Source organism: Mercenaria mercenaria, chromosome 5 (assembly GCF_021730395.1).
Source record: "Mercenaria mercenaria strain notata chromosome 5, MADL_Memer_1, whole genome shotgun sequence".
Classification (NCBI taxonomy): domain Eukaryota; kingdom Metazoa; phylum Mollusca; class Bivalvia; order Venerida; family Veneridae; genus Mercenaria; species Mercenaria mercenaria.
This window is the reverse complement of record NC_069365.1, coordinates 46933379-46957954: the sequence shown is the minus strand read 5'-3', so window position 1 is coordinate 46957954 and position 24576 is coordinate 46933379. Positions and strand designations below refer to the sequence as shown.

Sequence of the window (24576 nt, the reverse complement as noted above, 5' to 3'; positions counted from 1 at the left end):
TTTTTATCATCTTACATAGTCATCTAACGTATATTTTATTCCATTTATGATCAGATTTATCAAACCTAGAATAAAATATTGGATAAATCATATTTGAGTGTCGGACAGTAAGTTAAAACAAAATAAAACTATGTAAACGGTAGATTTAATTATAATATATCACAATATATTCTGTCCTTGAATAGTAATGTACAAGAAAGACAATATATAATATCACAGATTCATTAACCAAAACACGTTTACAAGCAGGCTAAATTTATACCAAAAATGTTCCGTTATCAAATCTAAATAGATGGCGGTTATATAAAGCGAGAAAACATGGCATAATTATGCATTAATGTGACCTTAATTATCTTACTAATATACATGTACATGTTAAAATTAAATACGATAATACTAACATACATATAGGCAAAGTAACATACTATAGTATATAGCATTTTCTAATACGACCTGATTTGCTGTCCTATTAAACAAAGAAGCCTGAAACTGTGACGTTATTGTAGGGATAACGCATGTTTTTTCGTGTTTTATTTTATGTTTTTCGGTGGTTTATCGAAATATAACGGTGAATTATATCCTGATAAACTCACTGGCCACTCAGTGAAAATGATCAAATCTGATACCCGGATTAACGTCAAAAAGTTTACCGAGCGTACTGAAAGCCGGAAACAATATGAGATGACGTCGTTAAAATGACGTCATCTTTGCGATGCTTCCTGATAAAATTTCCCGCAAATTTCGACATTTTATTGAAATAAACACAACAAAAGTAGAGTTTTAGACATAAAATAAACAGAAAAATTGTTGGTATCGATGTAATATCACGGTAATTTTACTCGTGAACACCAAAAGTTGTTATTTTCACTCGTGGCTGCGCCACTCGTGAAAATATCACTTTTGGTGCCCACTCGGTGAAATTATAACGTGATATTAAACCGAAACCAACAATTATCCTCTATATAACATCTGCAGAATCCCGAGGGATCGGTTGGTACCCGAGCCTGTTAGGGCGAGGGTACCAACGATTCCCGAGGGATTCTGAAGATGTTTTAACACGAAAAGAACATGCGCTAACTCTATTCTAGCATAAAACGTGTAAAAACCAAGAAAACGAATGTAGTATCCCTCAACGTCATTAAAGTTCCATGAAATACGCGGTAAAGTCTACGTTTTCTCTCAAGTTAAAACACCCCTGAAAAGTGACAGGAACAGCAGTTTCATGCTAGAATGCATATTCTAGCATAAAACTGCTGTTATTGTCACTTTTCGGGGGTGTTTTAACAGGACAGAAAACGTATGTTAACAGAGAGATTCTCACGCTCATGTGCTGTTAAAACACCTTTTTTATATATGCGCGTTCCGTGGCTAAGCGTAAACGCATTACGGCCCCAAAAAGGATAATTCAAAAGGAAATGACGTCAACGTGAAAAAACAATGCAGACATTCCCGCGCATTTCATTGAAATTATGACGTTGTGGGATAATATTATTAGTTTTTACGCGTTTTATGTTGGAATAGCGTTAGCGCATGTACATTTCGTGATATAACATCTTCAGAATCCCTCGTGAATCGTTGGTACCCTCGCCCTACCGGACTTGGGCGCCAACCAATCCTACGGGATTCTGCAGACGTTATAACGCGAAAAAACATGGTTTGTCCCTACAATAAAATCATTGTTTGAACGTCACATCCATTACGTCAAAGCGTTAAGCGTGATAGCGGCACGCTGGAAAAGAAAACTACACAGAACAGGCTAATATTTGATGGATTTCATCAAGGACGTAGATAATAAATTAATTCTCGATATCGTGTTAGAATCGAAATGAAGTATCTCAAAAAGTCATTTTCTCTTGAATAAAATCATCGTACGTCGTTCAGATGCGAATTTTTTACTAGTATCTTTTACGCTACGCCCTTGTGATATAAATCCTTCGCATACATGATTTTATTCAACTACAAAATCACTGTTGTGGAACGCTTATCATTATTATTAAGTGTCAGTAACTGTAAGCACGTTTCTCGGCAACATTTTTTCCTCCGAAACATTTTTTCCCTTTGTGGAAACATTCGTTTTAGAAACGTCTTTTGATTCTGATTTCTTCATGTCGTGCGGAGATGCTTCTATCGTAACTGATTTTTCTTTTTTGCCTGATTCAAGTTTTGACGGACTAGGTGGCGCTTCCGATCTTCCTGTTGGAGGTTTTCTTTCAGTATTGTCAACTTCCTTTGTCCATAAAGTTTTGGTAGACCTATTTGTTGGAAGAGGAGGAACTATTTCCGAATTCTCTCGTCGTGTTCTTTCCGTTTCTTGTGCGTCATCTGCGCTATGAGGACGTCCAGGCGTAGACGTTATCATGGAATCCATACCGGAGTCTACGTTTGTGTGGAAAGTGCGCATGCGTGAAAGACGTAGGCCGAGTTCAGAAGGAGGCTGAACAGGAATAACGGCTTGATGTTCTCCCCAGTATTCAGCGCGCTCTCTGAGAAACTGCTGACCGTGACTGGCAAGACCTCGTGTCTCAGCAGCCGCAATCGTGGGCAGTTCTGTAACAAGAAAGAGATCTTTTCAATTTTGTTTCACACACATGCCATCATACCAATGACAGAGTGACGATAATTTATTATGTTAGTCTGATCTGAATTTGCCATAGATTAGCCAAACTACGAACCATACACTTGGTGAATATTGTTTTAGTTTTATATCAAGAATACATGTATCAGATAAAGCTACATAGCCATAGCTCACATCTATTACTTCTTTACAGCCAAATCCCGGTTTTAAGATTACCTGTGCACAGGGATCATATGTATTAATACAGAACTTACATAGGGGCCTTGGTCTAGAGATAATAGACTTTTTGATACTTTCAAAATGTAAAGATCTTAAAATGTCAATAAGATTACATAAAAATTACTTTCTGCTTCCAGGTAATGGTCAAAGTATTTCTTGTCAGTATACAGCTCTTGTAGCAACTTCTTCATTCTTTTGTCATCACCGGAAAACGGTCTGGTAGAATTGGGGGCAGTGCGCATGTTCAGATCACTCATTTCCGTTGTCTCACGTATGGGAAGATTACCATGGCGTTCATATCTTGAACACCAGTGTGAAGCTAGATGTGAGTCATTCGAGTACGGTTGCTTATTGATCTACAACAACAACAACAAAATACAATTTGTTTTGATCCTAATATGAAATAAGGCAAAGCCTCAAAGCGAGCTCAAAGAAATCAGTTTTAGCTAAAAATATATATATCATTTATATGTAACAAAGAAACTATTCACTACTCAAAAGAATTCGCGAGAACCTATTCACTTGAAAGGCTGAACACCACTAAATCCGGCTGTTCTTTATTTCATATAAAATTCACTTACTTTATAACAGTTTTTCGACATTTTCTAGCATATCAGTTTTTCAGAGACTTAAATTCACATTAAGAACTATATCGCTACTTTAGAAAAACAAAAAGAAAAGTGGAAGTTAACTTTTATATAAGAAAACTACAGTTCGTTTAATACAACCCGCTGAATTTACTCCTTTTCGCTTCTTTCAGTTTCTCTTTTCGAGACATTAAATTCTTACGCCGCCATTTTTACCTAGCATGCGATAGGAACATGCCGATTTCGACAGAATGCTAAGTGATACATACTGAAACGCGGTAGGGTAAAAGAAAACACGATGATATTGAGAAAAGGCACGAGGAATGGGAGAAAGATTAGCACTATTTATATTTGGACTACTTGTGACCTAGACCTGCGGAGGCTTACATTTGATTTGGTAGTGATCTGCCTAAAGCCAGTACAATAACACGGCGAATAGTCACCGTGACACCGGCTTCCCGTAAATTTTGCAAAGTATGATATTCGCTGTTACAGGTATGACGACACTAAATGTAGACTTGCTCTTTTCAGGCTGATCACAACCAAAACAAATGCAAGTAGTCCAAATATAAATAGTGCTAATCTATTTTCCTTTCCTAGTGCCTTTTCTCAATAGCAACGTGTTTACTTTTACTCTACCGCGTTTCAGTATGTATCACTTTGCATTCTGTTAAAATCGGCATGTTCCTATCGCATGCTAGGTAAAAATGGCGGCGTAAGAATTTAATGTCTCGAAAAGAGAAACTGAAAGTAGCGAAAAGGTGTAAATTTAGCGGGGTGTATCTAACGAACTGTAGTTTTCTTATATAAAAGTTAACACCCCTTTTCTTTTTGTCTTTCAAAAGTAGCGATATAGTTCTTTATAGGAATATAAGTATCTGAAAATCTGATATACTAGAAAATGTCGAAAAACCGTTATAAAGTAAATGGATTTTATATAAAATAAAGAACAGCCGAACCTTTATGATTAATGACATTATTTTCCATTTTCTGGCCAATGTATGATCTTTTAAAAGAAAATATTTTTTTTTTCAAATAACAGGAAACCTTTCTTGCATGATTTTTGAGTGATGAATAATTTTCAGCAGTTGAATGAAGTTCTGTATTCACTGCGAAGAGAACTACTTCCTATCCGCCAAATATAGTAAATTCATGACGTCATTTAAATGGGAAACCCCGGTCTCGTATACTGCGAACTCGAGCTGTGTGGGCAAAATGGCAAATGTAATTTACCAAATAATATTTGAAATATTTTTTTTTCAAAATAACTGAACACTGTTTTGACTGATTTAAAACCATACATTATTATGTAATCTATTGATCAATCGAAAGACGTTCTGTATCCGCTGCGGAGTAAACTAATTCGCTGCGGAGAGAAGTACTTCCCGTCCGCTAGGGTGCGTTTTTTGATAACTTCCGACGAAACTTTTAAAATCCATCACCAAGCGTGAAAGTATACTTGCGTTACCGTAAAGCTCGACTCTCGAGCTCGCTATTAAGCGGCGGAATGGGGCAGGCGTTATCGTCAATCTTAAACAAACAGCTATATGCTGCGCTTGATTTAACTCCTATTTTCTGTCTTTTTTTATTTCAGTACTGTAGACTAAATGTAAATTCTGAATAAATGTTTTTTACAATAACTGGCTTCTGGATTTGGTTTGATGTAGTGGACCTATAATGACAATCGGCACTTTTCGTCCAGTAACGTTTTTTCCGTATGCGATTTCGGCAATCTTCGTTTTTTATAAAAACACAGTTTCCCATTAGATCCGAAGGATACCGAATAGCTCATGTACATTCCTTGCACATCGGCATTATGGACACACTACCTTAAATCCTAAACAGCATGTTTTTTTTTTTTTTTTTGCGGGGGGGGGGGGGGGGTGTAGTGACCGTTTGATTTGACACTGAAATGACACTCGGCTATTTTCGTGTGATCACGTGTTCTTGTTCGCAATTCTACATTATTTGGATATAAAGTGAGCTCAACGCGCAATTTTTTTAATTTTTATTTTTATTTTTTGTAAAAACCACAGAATGCCGAAACTGCATATGGAGAATCATTAATCTGTCGATTTTCATACATGGTCACTACATTTATAAAAGTATATTTTGAATTAGGCATATAATTATCTTTAATACTATATACCTTCTGCATACTTCCACCAACCAATATGAATTCATCGTCTGATCCGATATTCTTTTTTCCTCGAGATATACCCTTTAACAGAATAAAGTAGCACTGAAAATTTTTTGTACAAAAAAAGCTTAATTTGAAATAGATCTAATGTTAAAACTTCATGACAATTTGAAATAATAATTTCAACTAAGATAAAAAGGCACAAGCAGTCTCATCGACTAATTTATAGTATTATAAAGTAATCGTCATTTAATTATGGTGCTTATTAAGTGAAATTAAGCATAACTCTTATTACCTGCATACCCTGCTGACCACCTGTCTCCTCATTCTCCGGTATAACTGATGGACCAGTCTTATCACGCCCGCTCCATGTGGAACGCGATTCTAAAATTACACCATTTAGATATATCTATTTTAATCATGTTAGAAACAAAAGGTAATTGCTAAATACCAGTTCTTAACATAACTTTAGTATTCCATTCCTTAAGCCGCACGCCCACTAACTAGTTGTGCGATATCTACTGACAAAACCCTGGTATCTTTGACAACCTTAGTATACTTCGGCAGAGGAACAAACATATATTACTATCGGAAGTTTAAGTCAGAATCTCTAGAAAAAAGTTATAAAACTCATGTATGAAACTAAGACTAGTTTGATTTAATTAAGGTAGTGGACCCGAAATGAAAATCGGCATTTTCCGTTATATTACGTAATCTCCGTATGCGATATCGGAATTCTCAACGTCCTATGACCCAAAGATGCAGAATTACGTAATCACTTTGACATTGCCAATTGCCATCACGGATATACTTCTTAAGATGTTCTTCTTAAAATGTATTTTCATAACTTTAAGTTTATGAACAATAAACTGATACACAATAATGGTCTTTGGCACATCATAGCTTACTCGAATTACGGCGCAACCCGCGGCCATCGTCGAATGTATCTGACCTGACCACCCTATTGTTCCCTGCTTTGGTTTGGTTCCCTTGTCGCTCTATCTGGGCATTGCTTATATATACTGATTCCGGATTTATGCCGCCCTTCGATCCAGCGAAGAACACCTGAAATGTAAGGTGAATTACAGTCACGTGACCACTGCAGAGGAGTTATCAGTAATATTGATAGGTGATTATATCGGAAGGGAATAAGTGACTCAAGACCTTGTTACTGATATAATGAGAATTTCATGGAACCTGTACAGAAAAACAAAATGTGTAGTGATGCCTTAATTTCCTTTTAGTACATCATTTGTAAGGCTAACTACTATATGTCAAAAGGTCAAAGGATTCCAGTTTGCAGAGGGTTTGGTTTTTCAGAGTTTGCATTTTTCAGCCCTTTATTATAATAAATCATAATCATCTTATTGATACTGTCATCATGATTCAAAATTACACACAAAAAATTAAGCAGAGAAGGGAGATAATTCTAAAACGTAATATCTATGGCTATGAAAAAGCATTGTAAAAACGTTTTTTTTTTATGAATGGAAAAAATATTCTGAAAAGTTTACCGGTAATGATTTCTTTACATCACTTTCTGGTTGTGATTCAAATAATCTATCCTTTAACTTAAGCCGTTCTGCTGATCCGAGTTGTCTCCCCTATAAACGTAAAATATGGAATCCATTTACAAATGCATAGTGAAGACACTTTTAGAAAGATCATAACTGCAGTACATTCATTGATTACTTTGAATTGTTTTTGTGACGCTGACTTTCTTGCTCGTGTATTCGCACTCAAAGAAAAGAATTTACAGAATTACACTAAAAAGTAAAAACTATAGTATATGTTTTCTGTTTCTAGAATCTCGCAAAAAGATATTGTACTTTTATCTGACTGTAATCCATGTCGTTTAATGGAGTAGCTCGGACACTCTGTCCGTCTTGCACGCTGAAGGCAACTTGCTTTCCCGACCCTGGTCTGAAACTCTGAAAAGAAAACAAATGTAGGAATAGTTTTGTACCATAATGTATTTTTTTTCTATTTTTCATCAGTACAGAATCAAAAACTGTTCTATATAGTTAGAATATATTACTTGTGACACAGAACACAAAGAGTACACTCTTTTGACAATAGATACCTTAAAATGTTATGTGTTAATTTATAGGATTTTGATAAAAGTCTGGTTGTGTAGTCCTTTAAACGTTTGCAATTCCGATGCCCTAAACTTGAACTTTTTTCTTTTGATAATAATGCTAACATTATAAATATGTATATATGATAGTAACATCAAAATTTTCAGACATCAATACAGTGATCAAGATCTAAAGTACGAACTTCTGACCGGGTTATATCTATGCTTCAACCACTGCTCAAACAGTTCAAAAGAGTGGCGTTGAACTATAGTCTTTGAGTTTTAGTAATACATATACTATAGTTGCAGTAAAACCGAATTGCAAGAGAAAGAATAGAGAAAGAAAATCAGACGGAAGAACAAAGATTGAGAGACAGACAAAAAGAAAAACAAAGAAAAGGAATGACAGAAAGAGAAAACGAATGACAGAAATGGAAAAAGAAGGATAGAAAGACAGAGAGAAAGTCAAGGAAAATTGACAGAAAGAATGATATAGCGAGGAAAAGAATTGGAACAAAGGGAGAAAAGAGAGTTTTCAACACGGCTTATCATTAACAGTACCTCGGATTTTTTAACTTCATCTTCGTCTTCGTTATTACTGGGTAATCCATAATCCCACTCCGCAGTGGGGCCGAATTCATCATCTTTGTAACCCTGTTTTTCATAATGAAAATAGATATTTCAGTATACCAGAGACTAACAAACCTTTTTACAAATACTACTGATGATTAATAGAAAACTGATGCACATTGCTACTTTTTATTCAAGAAATTTGGCTAGACTAACATGCAGCAATAAAACAAAAATATGCCACCGTTAACTAATATCAACTAGAAAACAAGTTACACTGTTAATATTTCATTTCAGGTGTATCTTTTAAAGAAACTCATTTGAGTTTGGTAATGGCATGTAACTGGGTTGGGTATTAAATATTTAGATTCCCTGGATCTAATATGAGCGGCGCCATGAGAAAACCAACATAGGGCGTTTGTGACCAGCATGGGTCCAAACCAGCATGCGCACCCGCGCAGTCTGGTCAGGATCCATGCTGTTCGCAAACGGTTTCTCTAATTGCAATAGGATTTGAAAGCGAACAGCATGGATCCTGACCAGACTGCGCGGATGCGCAGGCTGGTCTGGATCCATGCTGGTCGCAAACGCACTATGTTGGTTTTCCCATGGTACGGCTCATATATAATCACAGAAAAGCCTTCGCAGCACCGTGAATATAATTGGAAACAGCCACAGAGAATTATGGTAAATAAGTGATTTCTTAACTGTGTTAGGTCCGTTGAAAAGTAAAAGCCTGTTTGGCGGAAATAATGCACTGGGTGTATTTTGGTCAAATTTGATGTTACATAATTATCATATACATGGACTTTTGGGTGCTCGTGTCCCGGGCATGATTATGCCTGAAAATGTTTTAGTTTTCATATCTTCTGCACTAAGACTAACTGCACTCTGCATGGCATGGCAGCGATACGATATAGATGTAAATTTTATAAATTACAGATGTAACTTACACCAAGTGGTCGCCCGTCGGAATCCCGTATTAACCTCGGCAAACTGAAGACAAATCCGAACTTTTTCCGAATGTCCATCAGTCTGGCAAACGCTTCCTTCGGAATGACTTTACCATCTACGTCACGCTAAAATATGCAGCGAATGTTAGATATCTAACATAAAAAATGTAAACCATCAGAAAATTATGAAAGGGCTTATTATAATAAGTGCACCTGAAAAGTATTGGTTATTTTATGGCAAACAGTTGTTCAAATCCCAAAATTGGGTAGGTGGCATATTTTATGAAGTCTTTTTTTAATGTGAAACTCGTGCACATTTCTCGATACAAAGCTTATAACCTTTAATTATTAAGGCTCTCCCTTTTTCAAATTTTGAAAATAAAGGGCAACCTTTTAGAACAAAGGATTTGAACATACCACGATATTTCCCTGCTCATCAAAGTGAAAACCCTCCGGTAGCTCACCACCCTGTCCAAGTTTGAATCCCTTTAAACCATGGGCGGCCCAGACGTCTGCTTCTTCCTCCATGATTTGTGCTAAACGTGAGGCGGATCTGTCTTTAGCGCCCTCGGTCGGAGCCTGCGCAGTATCAGCTGGGGCGACTTGTATGGCACGTTTCTTAATGTTTCCTTGTTCATCTAACTGTAAACAGCAAATAAATGTTTATCAAGAAGTATAATATCAGCAATGTATTTTCTTCTTCGGTCATCGAAAGAAAAAACACCTTTAGATAACAGTCATTTTGTAGCATATGTGACTGTAAAAGAACACGAATTATCAAACACATTATAATCTTAAAAGACACATAACACACATTCTTATTTGACAAAGTACTGGAACCATTCGTTTCAACAATTCAGTAAACAAAAATGCATTTTACTTATTTCAGAATGTATATATAAAACTTCTGCAATTTTATGACATATCTTGCTCTTAAAGAACTTATCTCGATATAATTATACGTTACTTTTTGAAACGTACATTAGATTACTTTAAAACGGAAATTACCTCCTCATCATCAGAAATCACTGTTGGCTGCACTTTCTCCTGCCAGAAATCTATATCGTCCAATTCTTTCTCAATACCTTTCTTTGTATGATACTGTTCTGTATAAGGCGCCTCAACTCCACGTGGGTCACCCTTCTTACGTCGCTGGAATCGCCGCTTGTTAGGACTTACGTCTGCATCCGAGTCAGAGGTCTCCATATCACTGGGACTTTGTTTAAATTTCTGCTTCGCCATATTCTTCATGGCTTTCTTGCGATGACGACGCTTTTTGTCAAGTATTTCTTGTTGTTCTCGCGTCGTCAACGACTTGGTCAATTCACCACCATCTTCACCCTAGAACGTAACATTATTTCAGTAATATTGCGTATTCTAATTAGGCAATTTGACACGATTCGAATTTAAAGATCTAGTTAGCTTTGCGTGAACACAACTTTCCGTGAAAACCGAAGAATGCCGAATTTGCATACGGAGAAATCGTAATTTGCTGATTGTCATTACAGGTCCACTACAAGTCTAAATTAAGGTAGGGGGAGCCTAATGGATTCGGCAATAGTCGGGGGAAGTCGTTATTACCTTGGCGTGATCGGAACTTTCCGTCTATGGACGGCATGACTCGGAATACAAATGATTTTCGAAACGAAACGTTGTTTTTGCAAAAGGATTACTGGTGGTGAAAATGTCCTAAAATTTCACATACAATCCTGTATTGTTACATAGATTTTAAAAATGTCATTATAGTACATATGGTCTGGAAAATAGTCCGTTTGGGTCCCGCTACATTAAGACAAGATTAAGCGTTACATAAATAAAGTTGTTGGGGGCATTAACTGCATTTTAGTCATAAACTTTAAGATAGGAAAGATATATTATCATATTTTATAAATTAAAGAAAAACTTAAATTGAAAAAGACTGCAACCAAAGAATAAACATTTTACAATGTATATAGTACAATCATTGTTTCAAACAACTTAGTCGACTTCCTTAATTATAATGTAATGACTTTCTTGACTATACAATTCTTCAGACAAATGAAGACATTTATAAACTGAACACTATTTTGCTCCTATATATGCTCCTACATTGCTCAAGTTTATTACACATCAGGAAGAAACAGGTTTACATACCTCTTTCAGATTTTTTCGTTTCTTCTTGCCTACAACCTTGGCGTCAGGTAAGCCATCAGGCGGCTGATAAGCTGCAGCTGCTAATCGCTTGCGCTTTAAAATTATAAAGACATATAAACTATCTATATTTCACTGGTCAGGAAAAACAAAATGACGTTTCATATTTCAAAAGAAAAAAAAACAACAGCAAAATGAAACAGTATAATGTAGGCATTGATATAAGCATCCCTACTACCCCTACTCCCTCGCTAAAACACATACTCAAAAATTGAGATATAAAGATGCATTAAATTTAATACCTTCTCTAACAGCTTTTGTATTCGCTCTTGTTTTTCTGATTCGTCTGTCTGAAAAGTCAGAGAATGTTGTTTATTCTTTTTATATCTCAAAAATATAGAAAAATGCTGATGTCATTTTAAATAATTACTTTCAAGAAAGTCAGAAATCTACTAATGTGTTGCGCATTTCATCTTACGTTTTAATCGGCTAGAATCGTACAAATACTTACATAAATATGCACATACGTTTAAAGAAAATCTCACCTTTAAGAATATACTTAAAATGAATTTCTCATCACTTTTGTAAAAGGTAATAAAAGTTTACAGGTACTTACCTCATATTCGTCACTGGATGACGACTGTCTCACATTCTTTATAACCTAAAATGTTGAAAATGCAAGATATTTTATAGCGATTGTAAATCTTTAACGTGAACTTTTACGACAAGCTTTGAGACGATTGTAATAATAAAAAACATAAATCAACTTTGTGGTGGAACTGCAAAAATCACCATCCCTGAGATGTTGTATTCGATGTATGTCACTTTTCCTATATTTTTGTTCAGACCTGCCTAGAAACAACTTCAAGCACGCAATATTGTCTATAAAATCTACATCGTACAGAAACAATAAAGGTTCTACCACGTTCAAGTGATAAAGAAACCTGTAAATACAAAAATGCAAAATGAGACGGTATATACAAAAACCAAAACATGCTCACTTTACTGTCTTCTATTTCATTCCGTGGAGTGTCCTCTTTCTTTAACTTTTCTTCTTTTGCTTCTATCGCTTTTTGTTCCTTCTTCTTCTTTTCCAGCCTCTCTTTCTCTTTTCGTTCTCTCTCCTTCTTTATTCTTAACAATGCCTGAATCAGAAACAATTATTACATTTATTAACCATTACCCTGCTAAATTTTTATAATGAACGTTTCCATCTTTCAATTTAGACAGTACCATTGACTCTTAAAAGGGGTGCTTACCAAAAAGATACTGACTGAATGGCGAACAGTGCAGATCTTGATCAGACTGCACGGATATGCAGGCTGATCAAGATATATACTGATCGCAATGGCAGAGTCAATCGTGATCAAGATAACTTGGACTATTGAATTTTCGTATTTATAGTTTGTGAACAGTAAGACAGAACAAACAAGTTTCTTTGAAAAAGGTATAAATATATTAACAGTACCGAAATCATAAAACAAGCAAAAAGAAAATACAAAATTATTTTTAACGAAACAAAGTGTCCCTAAAACTTACCGTGTCCTCTGCGTCGGGTTTTGGAGTTGTTGGCGGTATTGGTTTTTTTCCTGGCGGAAATTCGATAGGAGGTTGCTTTTTTCCTGGTGGAGGTTCAATTTGTGGTGGCTTTTTGTCTTTTAGAGGATCATTTGGGGTTGGTTTCTTTCCTTGTTTAAACTCGATTAGGGGTTGAACAGGTTCTCGCTCTGATGTTTTTACGTCTTTGTCCTTGAATTAAAAATCGATTTACATTATACTAGAATTCTTTAAAATCTTTAATTTCGAACAACCAATGAATTTCAAGCCAGTCTTTCAAAATGCTGAATTTCTAGCTACGACTGAAGTTCAAGCCACCTTCAAATTTCCAGAAAGTTACCTTCGAACCGTATAGTTCCATCTGCAACTACAGCTAGTGAAAAATTCTTAGAATGATGGCATTGGTAAAATCCTACTCTTCAAGATATAACATATTCTAATATGACTAACATTTCAGAATTATGTTGACGTCACGTCGACGTGATATTTAGCGCCATGTACGCATCAAGAAATAGCGCTTTCAATTTTGATAAAATATTTTACTTAAACACATGTTTAAAAAGAAATGTCACATAACATAAATGTCTTAATTAATTCGCACACACATACTGAGTTGGCTATTAGCTGTATGGAATAATTCGCCACCATTTGCGCCCTAATGGAACTATTCCGCAAGACGTATTACCATTTTCGGTCCTGGCATGTATAAACAAAGGAGCGTGACGACCTATCATTTGGCGCCATACATGCGCTAATAAACAGTTATGTCATATTTTGTCTAAACTTTTCAATAAAAGATATATTAAAATCGAAATAATTTATAGCAAAACCGCTGCGCCCTCGTAAAATTATTACGCCCGACGTATAACCGCCCATCGTTTATAAATAAGTGTTAAAGCACGGTTTTGCTAAAGTATGAATTATTTCTTAATTTCAAGTCTGATTTTATATTCGTCAGAAGCGATGCCTTATTGATCCGGGTGCATACAAACGTACTGAAGTTACGAAAGAACTATCCGCCATTTCTTGAAAGGTGCAGAAGAAAGATAAGGTATACACTAATTCAGCAACCATTAATATTTCGTTCACTCGGCCTCGTTCTCTGAGCATCTTCATCTTGACTCATTCGTCTTTGTATGATTCGAAATTCCATAGTAGATCAAAATTCAACTATTTGAAAATTTGAACTGTGATATTCGAGCATGTTCGTAATTCAACAATCACTCCGAGGTTGAAATTAATTTTTGTTTTTGAGGAACTGAATTTCGATCTTCGAATTGTCTTGAAATTCACACACAGCTTAAACTTCAAAACTTTGAACAATCTAATTTTGATCTTCGTGCTGATTTGAAATTCTGCCGTAGCTCTAAATTCTACCTTCTGAAAATTTAAATCTCGAGCTTCGAGCGTGGTTTCCTATCCAAGTAATTCAATTGTTGCTCGAAATTCAACCGTTTTAATTCAAAGCTAACACGAAATTCCATATAATTATCTGATGTTGAATTTCGATCTTCGCTCAAAGATAGCTCGAAATCCCATTTCGATTTTCGATCTTTGATGTCGGTTTTATCTATAATTCAATTTTACATTTTTATTTTGTGTGCATTTTTTAAAGATTTTCTTCGAGCGACACCAGGTTTGTTATGATCTTTTGTAATTGACGTCAGCTCGCGGTAAGGACCGACCTTGATATGAAAGCACCAATGTTGTTTATACGAAAGTAAGAGTTATATTTTTTCTAAACACATTGCAATATGAATGTTAATATTTCATATTAACTTGAAAATAATGTCCAAAAAGTAATTGATGATATAACTCACCGAAAAGTCGAAGAACAATAGACCCATTTGCCCTTAGGTATGTACAAAGCATAGCACAAGTGATATCATTTTGAGACACGAGATATTATAATTATGTCTATATTTTATAACAGTCTGCTAGGATAGGTGCCTCTCTACTAGTCACAAAAAAAGTTGAAATTAAAGATGCTTCTTCAACGACCGGAAAAATTGTTTTTAATGCGGAATGACTCTTCATTCAACGTTAAAACTTCTTGCAGAAGTTTCATATTATGTTGGTATAAGCATCCAAATAAAACTCAAACAACATTTGAGCCGTGTCATAAGAAAACCAACATAGTGGCTTTGCGACCAGCATGGATCCAGACCAGCCTGCGCATCCGCGCAGTCTGGTCAGGATCCATGCTGTTCGTTAACGGTTTCTCTAATTGCAATAGGCTTTGAAAGCGAAAAGCATGGATTCTGACCAGACTGCGCAGATGCGCATGCTGGTCTGGATCCATGCTGGTCGCAAAGCCACTATGTTGGTTTTCTCATGGCGCGGCTCATTTCATGAATATACATATGTATTAATATTATATATGTACCGCAGGTTTTCCATCTTGCAGTTTCTTTGTAGGTCGTTTCACTTCCTTAAGGTCAGAAGTATGTTCTCGTTCAAGTTTATCTCGCGGCTTGTATGGGTAGTTCATACCCTTCTCATCAAATCTGTAAGTATGAATTCAATTTGCTAGCCTCGTGTCGTAAATACTAATTCTTGTACCTTTAACATATAGGGGTTTCAGGGATTTCTTACATACAGTTTACTAAAATTATAACTTATGTACTTGTGAGCAGCAACTCAAGCTAGTTCCGAAAAATAAGTACTTGAATATAACATCTTACAAAATATTGGCATTTTTATGTAAATCAGTTCATGTCTTTCAAAGGTCGTGTCTACAAACGACTTCTACCTTAGCACTGCAATAACACAAAGAACTACAACTTGACAGTCATTAAAATCAAGCATAAATTAGCATTTTAGAATCACATGTTAAAACTAACTTTGAAATCAGACTAAAAAATGTCTAAAACCAGTCATTGTAATCACTCACCGAAACGGTATTTGGTATCAGAAATATAGCCTTTGAAAAAAGAAATTTTCAGATATTTTGGCCGAAAAAAAATATGTCAAAATTATCATTTTACCCGAAATTGTATTAATCTTACCGTTGAATTTGTCTTTTTGCTTTTGCAATATCATCGTGTTGCAAACTGTCCGGAGAGGAATTTCTTTCTTCTAAAAAATATACAATATTTCATATTAAATTGATTTTACTATCATATTCAAGTTCTATGTGTCAGTTAGGAAATTAAAATCAGTATATAAGAAGACGTGGAGTGTAATACCAAGCCATTATTTCACATTTTTTTTTTGCGAAGAATTTCCTGATGACTAAACCCCCTGTTTATATGTGATTCCTTGGATAAGAGTGCAGGAACAATAGTTTAGGAACAAATAGTTCAAGGGCATGTTGCCCCGGACAAAATATTAAAGCATAGAACATACCAGGCTCATTTTGACATTTATTCAGAAATACAACCTAATCCATATTGAAGTTTTAAGTATAAAAATTATTGTGTGAAAAACATGCGCAGACGTGGCCAGTTCTGGTCTAATACTAGTACTAGGTATATACTAAAGATTGCATTCTAAGACTGGACTCTAAAATCCGTGAAACCATGAAACCAGGTGCACTTAGAATAAACCGACGATACCTTTCAGTTTGTTTTTCTCTGGGTCACTGTCCTCGATATGCCTTTGTTTTCTCATGTACAGTATATACAGTATGATAATGATGACAATAAAGATGAATGCAAGGATGCCAAGCACAATGAGGGCTATCTGCCAACCAGCGAGTCCTGACGACGTCCCGGTTGGGGTCTCGTTCAAGGCTAGATACAAATAAACCAATGAGTTATACAAAAATATACAAGAATATCGTTATATTATAGAACTCATGAGACACTGTGCACCTCTTTGGTATCTCTAATCACAGGCGCTTGAAGCTCTATCAGTAGATATATGCATTACCATATCCCACCCACCTAATATACTATGAAATAGTACAGATCTCTTCAAGAGATCTAACCTGCACATATATTTCGTTGATAGAGCTTCAAACACCTGTGCTCTAGCATACGTTCCCTAAATTGCCGCCTATTTGAGAGATTATGTATAATTCTACTGAACAGTTTTTAAATGACTGATTTATATCTGTGATGTTTAAGAGTCCATAAGTTAACTGTTACGTTTTCGTCCTCAAAGTGATCGCAAGTTTTTGAAGGGAGATATTACATGAAAAATAAAAAAGACAAAGGCCCAGAAATCTGATTTTATCCCATTTATAACTACAATCATCGTTATAATGAATGTTACAATGCTGAAAGTATTGTTAGATCGTTCCAGACAACCATTAGAAAAGGAATGAATTTTACAATACTTACGACAGGTATCTGAAATTAGTAAAAAAGTAAAGCACTATTAGTATAATGTCTGTATTTTACATCTATGCAGTTCGGGAGTGAATAAGTGATGTCAGCCAGTGAAATAATTACAGTAAAACTGAAATCGTGAACATCGTACATAAGAATATTTAAAGGGGATTTACTCCAGAGTTATTCCTCTTTTTCAAAATAAAACGAAAGGTTAATAAACAATCTAGACTTACAAAGTCTGTTGAGATCATGTTATCTGTAATAAAGTTTATTCTTTCTTCATACTGTCACTCATATTTTCCAAGAAAAACATTTTCTCTCTAGGCTCATCTCAACAGTCAGAGGTTAGAGATATTGTAAATTTTTTTAGAAAGTGCTATCAAAGAGGATTGATTTTATGGCCAAGTGCTTTACATTTAATGGCTCTAACGACTGATGCCAGTCAATCTGACTAAAGTACATCTCCTATTACGCTACGCATAGGATCTGAAAACGACCTATTCATTGCCTCGTTCTGACGGCTCTTTCGCTAGCCAATCAGAGCCTAGCTTACAACATCTTGCAAATCTACATGTAGCATTGACTTTTGATATTTACAATTCTTATGTCGTAATGTACCAGGTAGCCGGTTAGCTCAGTCGGTAGGCCACTTGCTTTGTAAGCGAGGGGTCCCGGGTTCGAGTCCTGGAATAACTGCATATTTTTCATATCCTTTGACAATCGAACACGTCGTCTGATTGGATAACATAAAAATAGCAATAATGGAAATCCAGAATATACAGAAGACGAATGTGAATGGGTCGTTCTCAGATCTTCGTTTAGAAGATCAAGTACTTTAGTCAGATTGGATGCCAGTCTATAAACAATCAAACCAAACATTCAAACCTCATAATTCATTACTGTATATATTTTTACGAGCGTGTAAAAATTCTTCTACATATTTTGCAGTTTATGTATCTTCAATACATACATATTATTGCATTATAAACAAATAAAATACATTTTAAATTTTGGAAAATGTGCAATAAATCTGAAAGTGTACAACTAAAATAAGTTAAAACTGCCTTTCTAACACGACCAATTATGATTTTACAGTTACATATGATTGATAAATCAGTATTTTTAGACTAGCTCACAACGAAATCGTAATTCATTAAAATATTAGAAATACTTACAACGAGGGGTAAAAACAAACTTTTGTCCTCCGTAAGCAACGGAAGTTGAAGTTTGACCTTGAATGCACATTTCGGGGTAAACAGTTGCTGTCACTTGACTACCAGAATTAACTATCACCTGTATGCAAAAATATACCGTATACCCAATTATACCATTATATCACAAAAATGGTATCATATTATAAAATACTCTGTGTTTTAATAAACATGTTTAATAAATGAGCCGTGCCATGGGAAAACCAACATAGTGGCTTTGCGACCAGCATGGTTCCAGACCAGCCTGCGCATCCGCGCAGTCTGGTCAGGATCCATGCTGTTCGCTAACGGTTTCTCTAATTGCAGTAGGCTTTAAAAGCGAACAGCATGGATCCTGACCAGACTGCGCGGATGCGCAGGCTGGTCTGGATCCATGTTGGTCGCAAACCCACTATGTTGGTTTTCCCGGCTCAAATATAAGGTGGTAAATGAAATAAGGATCAGAAATTATTGCATCGCAGTTAAAAGCTACTCTACTTAGTTTATTTATGCTGCTCATTATGACAATGATTGCCTTTAAATGAAAGAGAAAAAAAAAACATTTCGGAAATAAAACAAGACAGTCCTTTCGAGTAAACTCCTAGTATAAATGTCAAAAGCATAGCTGGTGAACTCCTACGAATCACATGGAGCTCACACTTCAAATTCATCTGGACAAAATTCCTCGCCATATTTTCAAATATTTATATATAGTTGTTGTAAATATATCATATTTGTATCTATATGATTTTTTCATTATTCTGAAATAAATACGTTAAGTCTGCAGTGGTTACTCCCCTTGTCAAGTTAAAATGATATTCAACATACCCAGCAAGCAATGCTGTAGGTTGTGGGATTTGTAACACTTGTGTCGCGGTTGTATGTGTGTACGTAAACACTTGATCCTGACGTCACAGAATGTACGGCCTGTAGAACATTACCACCTACAAGCAATGATATAAGATATAAAGACTCACTTTGAACAACTACTTGAGAAACTCTTGAGATTCTTAGGCTGCTGTACCGCGAATTAAACTTGAAAAAAGTTTAGAGTTAAGAACAAAATAAGAAGTAATATCAGAATATTAACATCTTCCTTTGTCAGACCATTTTGTTATAAAAGGAACATATTGGAAATAAGGGATAACTTTATCCCTTCTTGGTGTTATCCTTTGTGTAAATTTATAGTGGTCATGGTTCATTATCCTGTTGTGATATAACTTACTGTAATGCTTTTATATGTTATGTTATGTTTCCATGTAAACAAACATTTTATACAGAAATAAATCTAAAAGAATCGATGCATATTTTCATTTCTTTTTCCAGATTCATTCAGAATATATTATGCAGTGTGATTCCATCCATTGCTACCTATAATGCACATATTCGTATACATGTATTTTCAAACTAACATTTCCCATGCTGCGGACTGAATAATACCGGTTGTTAAAACAACAGACTGGTAAAAAGTTGAGTTCATTGCCTATCTGAATTTTCCTTCCAAACAGTTGTAGTAAAAGGTCCCTCTTTTTCCTTTTTATAAACTATTTTGTAATTTGTTACACACCAAAAAAGCTTACTTGTGAAAGCTAGTTTTGTGTTCGAGTCCGCGTTATTGAATTCCATAAGGGTAGTGTCGTTGCACGAGTCCATGTCTGATCCCGTTATGGAGTTGCCGTCAATGTCGTAATAATCAACAGTGTAGTTGCCGAGTATAGCATCGGGGTAGTTAACTGCAGCAGATGTCTCCGAACCTATGGTGGAACACAATATTTGAAATTGATAATAAATCGCAGTGATCGATCTTGAACGTTTTCATTTGTACAGGTCAGGTAAATTCTTCTGATCTTTGAAAGATTTTACATAACATATTAACAACCTGTTATTTTTTGAAGTCCTATTTGATAAATAAAGTTGATATTTTTTGAAATTGTACAATACGTATTTACTACAAGTTACAAATGGCGGCCAGACTAGTCAAGGGAGGTAATCAATCCTAACACTACATGGAAGTAAGTAAATAACAATAATAATATGCCTACCACTTTTGAGTATGACGTGTGTATTGACAGCCGTTTCGAAGTTGGAATTTGTACATGCACTACCTATATCACTTATAAACTGCTCACCCGTACTAGTATCAGTTGCTGCGAAATGAAAGTGATAATTGAAACAGAATTATGAAAATGTAAATACAAGGAATTATAGGTCAATTTATTAATAAAATGTTGAAGATGCCGTCTGCTGGGCTCAATAGATGATCTGCTATTAACGTTACGCATAGGATCTGAGGGCAACCGATAGAGGACCCTTCCGCTAGCCAATCAGAGCATCGCTTTCAACATTTTGACAGCGAAAGTATAACTTAAAACAAAGACACTCATGATAATCCACATCCGATTCATATTAGGAAGTTGGCATTAATTTTTCTTATGAATAACAGGCTAATACTGGTACAGAGTTCACAAATACATCTCACCATTACACAACCGAAACACACAAATTACAAATTACATTTTTGGCGAACTCATTTCATTAACGTAATGTAAGAAATGAATATTTATGGTTATACTAAGGTATAATCTCTTTTGTGTGTATTTCATAAGCCTTGTGCATCTGAATAAGAATGTCCTAATGAATTTGTTACAGTAAAAAAATACACTGTTCGCTAATTAAAAATGATATATCTATTTGTGCGTTACAATTTGAATAGATATTGTTGTACAAGATAATAAAAAAAAACTTACGTGTGACAATATAGTAGACGTAACTGTTAGGAGACACAGACGTGGTACGTATGTCAATACATATATACACATCAATAAATACAGTAAAGAAAATCTCAAAACTTGTTCTGAAATATAACAGACGAAATATAGATACAATTTGACAAAACATTAGTTGATATGAAATGTTAAAGGCGTACGCTAGAATTCCCTGTATATGACATGGGCGAAAATTTTCCCAATAACAGAATTTCTTTAAACTTTAGATATGGAAGGACAATCATCTAAGAAACAAAAAAAAAAATGCAATAAAAATCATAGGTCACCAGTTATCTGCCCTTGAAAACGTCATTTTTTGGGGGAATGCCGTTTTCAAGGGCAGATAACTCTTTTTCGAATCCGGTGACCTATGATTTTTATTGCATTTTTTGGTTTCTTAGATGATTGTCCTTCAATATCCAAAGTTTAAAGAAATTCTGTTATTGGGAAAATTTTCGCTCCAAATTCTAGCATACGTCCTTAAAGAATATCGGTTGATATTTAATAAACATCGAAAATATTGACATCGTTTTTAAGAGAACATAATCTTACATTTTCACTCATGGCTATGCCACTCGTGAAAATGTTGCATTTTGTGATTACTCGTGAAATGTGTTTCAATCTTACACTGAAACACAAACAAATATCCTCTATATCTTTTCCGCTGCCGTAACGTAGTAAAACTTATTAGCGTCTGATGGTCCTTTCACGCTTCCGTAGAATCATCATTTATTACACGAAATTCATTTTGAAAATATTTCTGAAATATCTAGGCCTACAGCTCTCAAGAACGGAAATATCTAACATCCAAGGCATAAAATGACACTTTCAGACAACATCAAAAAGGACCTTTTGAACGATTTGACGAAGTTCCAAAAATCTCCATATACCATTGCTGCGTTACGGACCCCTGTAAGATTTGTGTTTATTCCGAGTTCAAATATTGTTTCGTAGATGAAAAGCTGACATGTCATGCTAAAGCCCAGGTATTTTCAAATCGTTAGAAAATGCTGAAAATTGACACCCCATTAGCAAAAAAAGAAAAAAGAAGTTCACGCGCATACAATCAGACGAGTTGACCCCTGCGCGTGACCCCTGACTATCGACCAATGCAAATGCGACTTTCGTTTCAAGTTTAGCCTCTTACTTTCATATTCTTTACTTCATGAAATAGCTGAAGGTCGTCTGACGTAATTTTCTGTGTTTTCAAAAACATAAGTATGCTTGGTGATATTGCATAAAAATTTACCTGCAATCCCAATGATATACGTTATGAAACTCAAAAGTACACAAATTTACCCTTAAATATTACCTTTAAGGTTCAAACTATGATTAATTCCTCCCGACAGGATAGAAAGAGGTCACCGGTTCGAACTGCAAGTGTGGCTTAGTTTTAGTGTTTTTTTTTTGACAGATATTAGTAAGCTTAAAGGCATGAAGATGTCTTTCTCCTCTGATTTTAGCAGAGTATTTATATTTTAAGAAAGAAACACAGGTAAAGAAACCGAAGAACTTTCATTTCTACACTTCACTTTAAAAAAAAAGACTGTTGATAAAACAGAGCCGAATCCATTATTTAAAGGATAACACTTATAAAACATGAGGGAATAATAAAGGGGAAGAGGTTTTTTTTTTATTCTTAAACTTACCCAAGGATATATTGTGTTCCTGAACTACTTTTACATTCAAGCGTGGCTGTGGTTGATGCCCCGGTTAGGTCAGCCTCGAAGTTTGTTATGGTTGAGTGTGTTCCATTATCCGACACTGTCCATGTACCGCGTGTGCTTGATATCCAGGTTCCACTGCTTAAAGGCAGAAGGCATCCATCTACTGGAAATTGAAAGAATCCTATTAGAAAAATGCATACACAGTGGTGTATGAGTAAAATATCAGACTCAAGACACAGAGACCGTGGGTACGAGTCACGATCTGTGAAATATGACTATGGTCTTCACAGTCCAACTTGTGCATGTTTTTTTTTTGTAATAGAATATAGCCGGTAAAATCACCATTCGTAGTTAAAGTAGGATTTTTAAAACTCTAGCGGACTGCATCATCTGCATAATAATTATGAAATTTGATGGCATAACTTTCTTCATTTATGAATATGTTTGGTTAATTTAATTGTTTAATTAGTATTAATTCCGTCAGAGGCAGATTGTATCGGGTCAGGAGGAGAGTTTCAAAAATTTTATATCAGATGAATAACATTGTTTTAGTATATTCGCTTGTAGTTGGGGGTTTTAATGAAAAGCATACGCATTGTGCTATCTGAGAATTTAGTCTAATAATTTATATACTTTAACTGCCAAATCTGTGAAAGCCATTTAACAAAAAAAAAAAGCACATACTTAGCGGCATTTTAAATGCACTGATATATAATAAGTATGTTTTATAGAAAAAACCCCTAGCATTCTGCCTAAAATTGCAGTTTAAAAAATATTAAAAGAAATCTGGCGGTAGCGGCATACATACCTGTTACATGCAGCAATATTCCAAATAATATTGTAATATATATTGAATTATCCATCCTTTTTAAAAAAAGTTAGCCATTTACTTCAATTTTTTATTAGAAAAATAACTATAACATATGTGTTTAAACGCTTTTATGTAAATAAATGTTATGTTCATTTAACGGCCATTTTGTTTCTATGTTAAGTGTTTTATTGTAACTAAAGGCGCTTTGATTTCGTCTAATGACAGTCCCTTTTGTTTATAAACTAAATACGAAAATATAAAGATTGTACAAAGGTTTAAGTGAAATTGATACTCCCAGTTAACGTAAAGAAGATTTTTTCATGCATATTAATTTTCAATTGTTTACCGCGATACACCATAGCAAATCATTGTAGATTTAAAAACTGCCTGTGAATGAAAATACATGACTAACTTTATTATTTATGGGCGTCATTTTAAGATCATCATTATTATTATTATCATTGCTACTACTGTTATTATTATTATTATTTATATTATTATTATTATTATTATATTATTATTTATTATTATTACAATGTATTATTATTTTTATGGTTGGAGCAACTGAAATTATGTACAGTAGTTGTATCTGACTGTAACTGGCTGTACTCTGGCAGATGAATAAATCGCAATTTGTCTATTTATTTATTATATTATTTATTGTTTTGATGGGGAGACCTTTAAGAAAAAATTCAATCATACATGTAACATTATCCTTTCTTAATGTTTTAATGTGCATTGTTATATACATTTATTGAACGGCTTGCCGGTCAACAGTCAAAGTTGTTGCCCTTCATTCGAAATGACATGCACCTAAAATGAGCACCGTTGATAAAAATGTGTTTCGAGATTAAACTGTTATACAGTAGCTTCAGCCAGCAAATTATACACTATATGAGCCGTGCCATGAGAAAACCAACATAGTGGGTTTGCGACCAGCATGGATCCAGACCAGACTGCGCATCCATGCTGTTCGCTTTTAAAGCCTATTGTAATTAGAGAAACCGTTAGCGAACAGCATGGATCCTGACCAGACTGCGTGGATGCGCAGGCTGGTC

General features: G+C 35.0%; 3 protein-coding genes across 3 annotated transcripts in view; all 3 read right to left on the bottom strand.

The window, feature by feature from the left end:
• The window catches only part of LOC123557158 (uncharacterized), a 59961-nt gene extending 36303 nt beyond the window's left edge, over positions 1-23658 (bottom strand). Inside the window, exon 1 of the mRNA XM_053543416.1 lies at positions 23617-23658. The gene's annotated coding sequence lies outside the window, so the exon portion shown is untranslated. The remainder of the gene's footprint in view (positions 1-23616) is intronic.
• On the bottom strand, positions 130-16582 carry LOC123557157 (uncharacterized). The gene is made up of 19 exons (XM_053543415.1): positions 16366-16582; positions 15817-15886; positions 15195-15315; positions 12791-13000; positions 12253-12396; positions 11868-11912; positions 11554-11601; positions 11255-11347; positions 10130-10462; positions 9539-9763; positions 9122-9247; positions 8160-8252; positions 7351-7452; positions 7036-7125; positions 6430-6586; positions 5817-5905; positions 5531-5602; positions 2919-3150; positions 130-2547 (listed from the first exon to the last, which is right to left on the bottom strand). Exons 1-19 carry the CDS (start codon positions 16418-16420, stop codon positions 1994-1996), a joined length of 2859 nt encoding a protein of 952 aa, XP_053399390.1. The 5' UTR covers positions 16421-16582; the 3' UTR covers positions 130-1993.
• Positions 17925-23728, bottom strand: LOC128557313 (uncharacterized). Its single transcript, XM_053544579.1, has 8 exons — positions 23516-23728; positions 22690-22870; positions 21023-21129; positions 20318-20422; positions 19856-20029; positions 19104-19219; positions 18261-18378; positions 17925-17941 (listed from the first exon to the last, which is right to left on the bottom strand). The coding sequence occupies exons 1-8, from the start codon at positions 23568-23570 to the stop codon at positions 17925-17927; spliced, it is 873 nt and encodes a 290-aa protein (XP_053400554.1). The 5' UTR covers positions 23571-23728.
• Between the last annotated feature and the right edge of the window lie 848 nt (positions 23729-24576).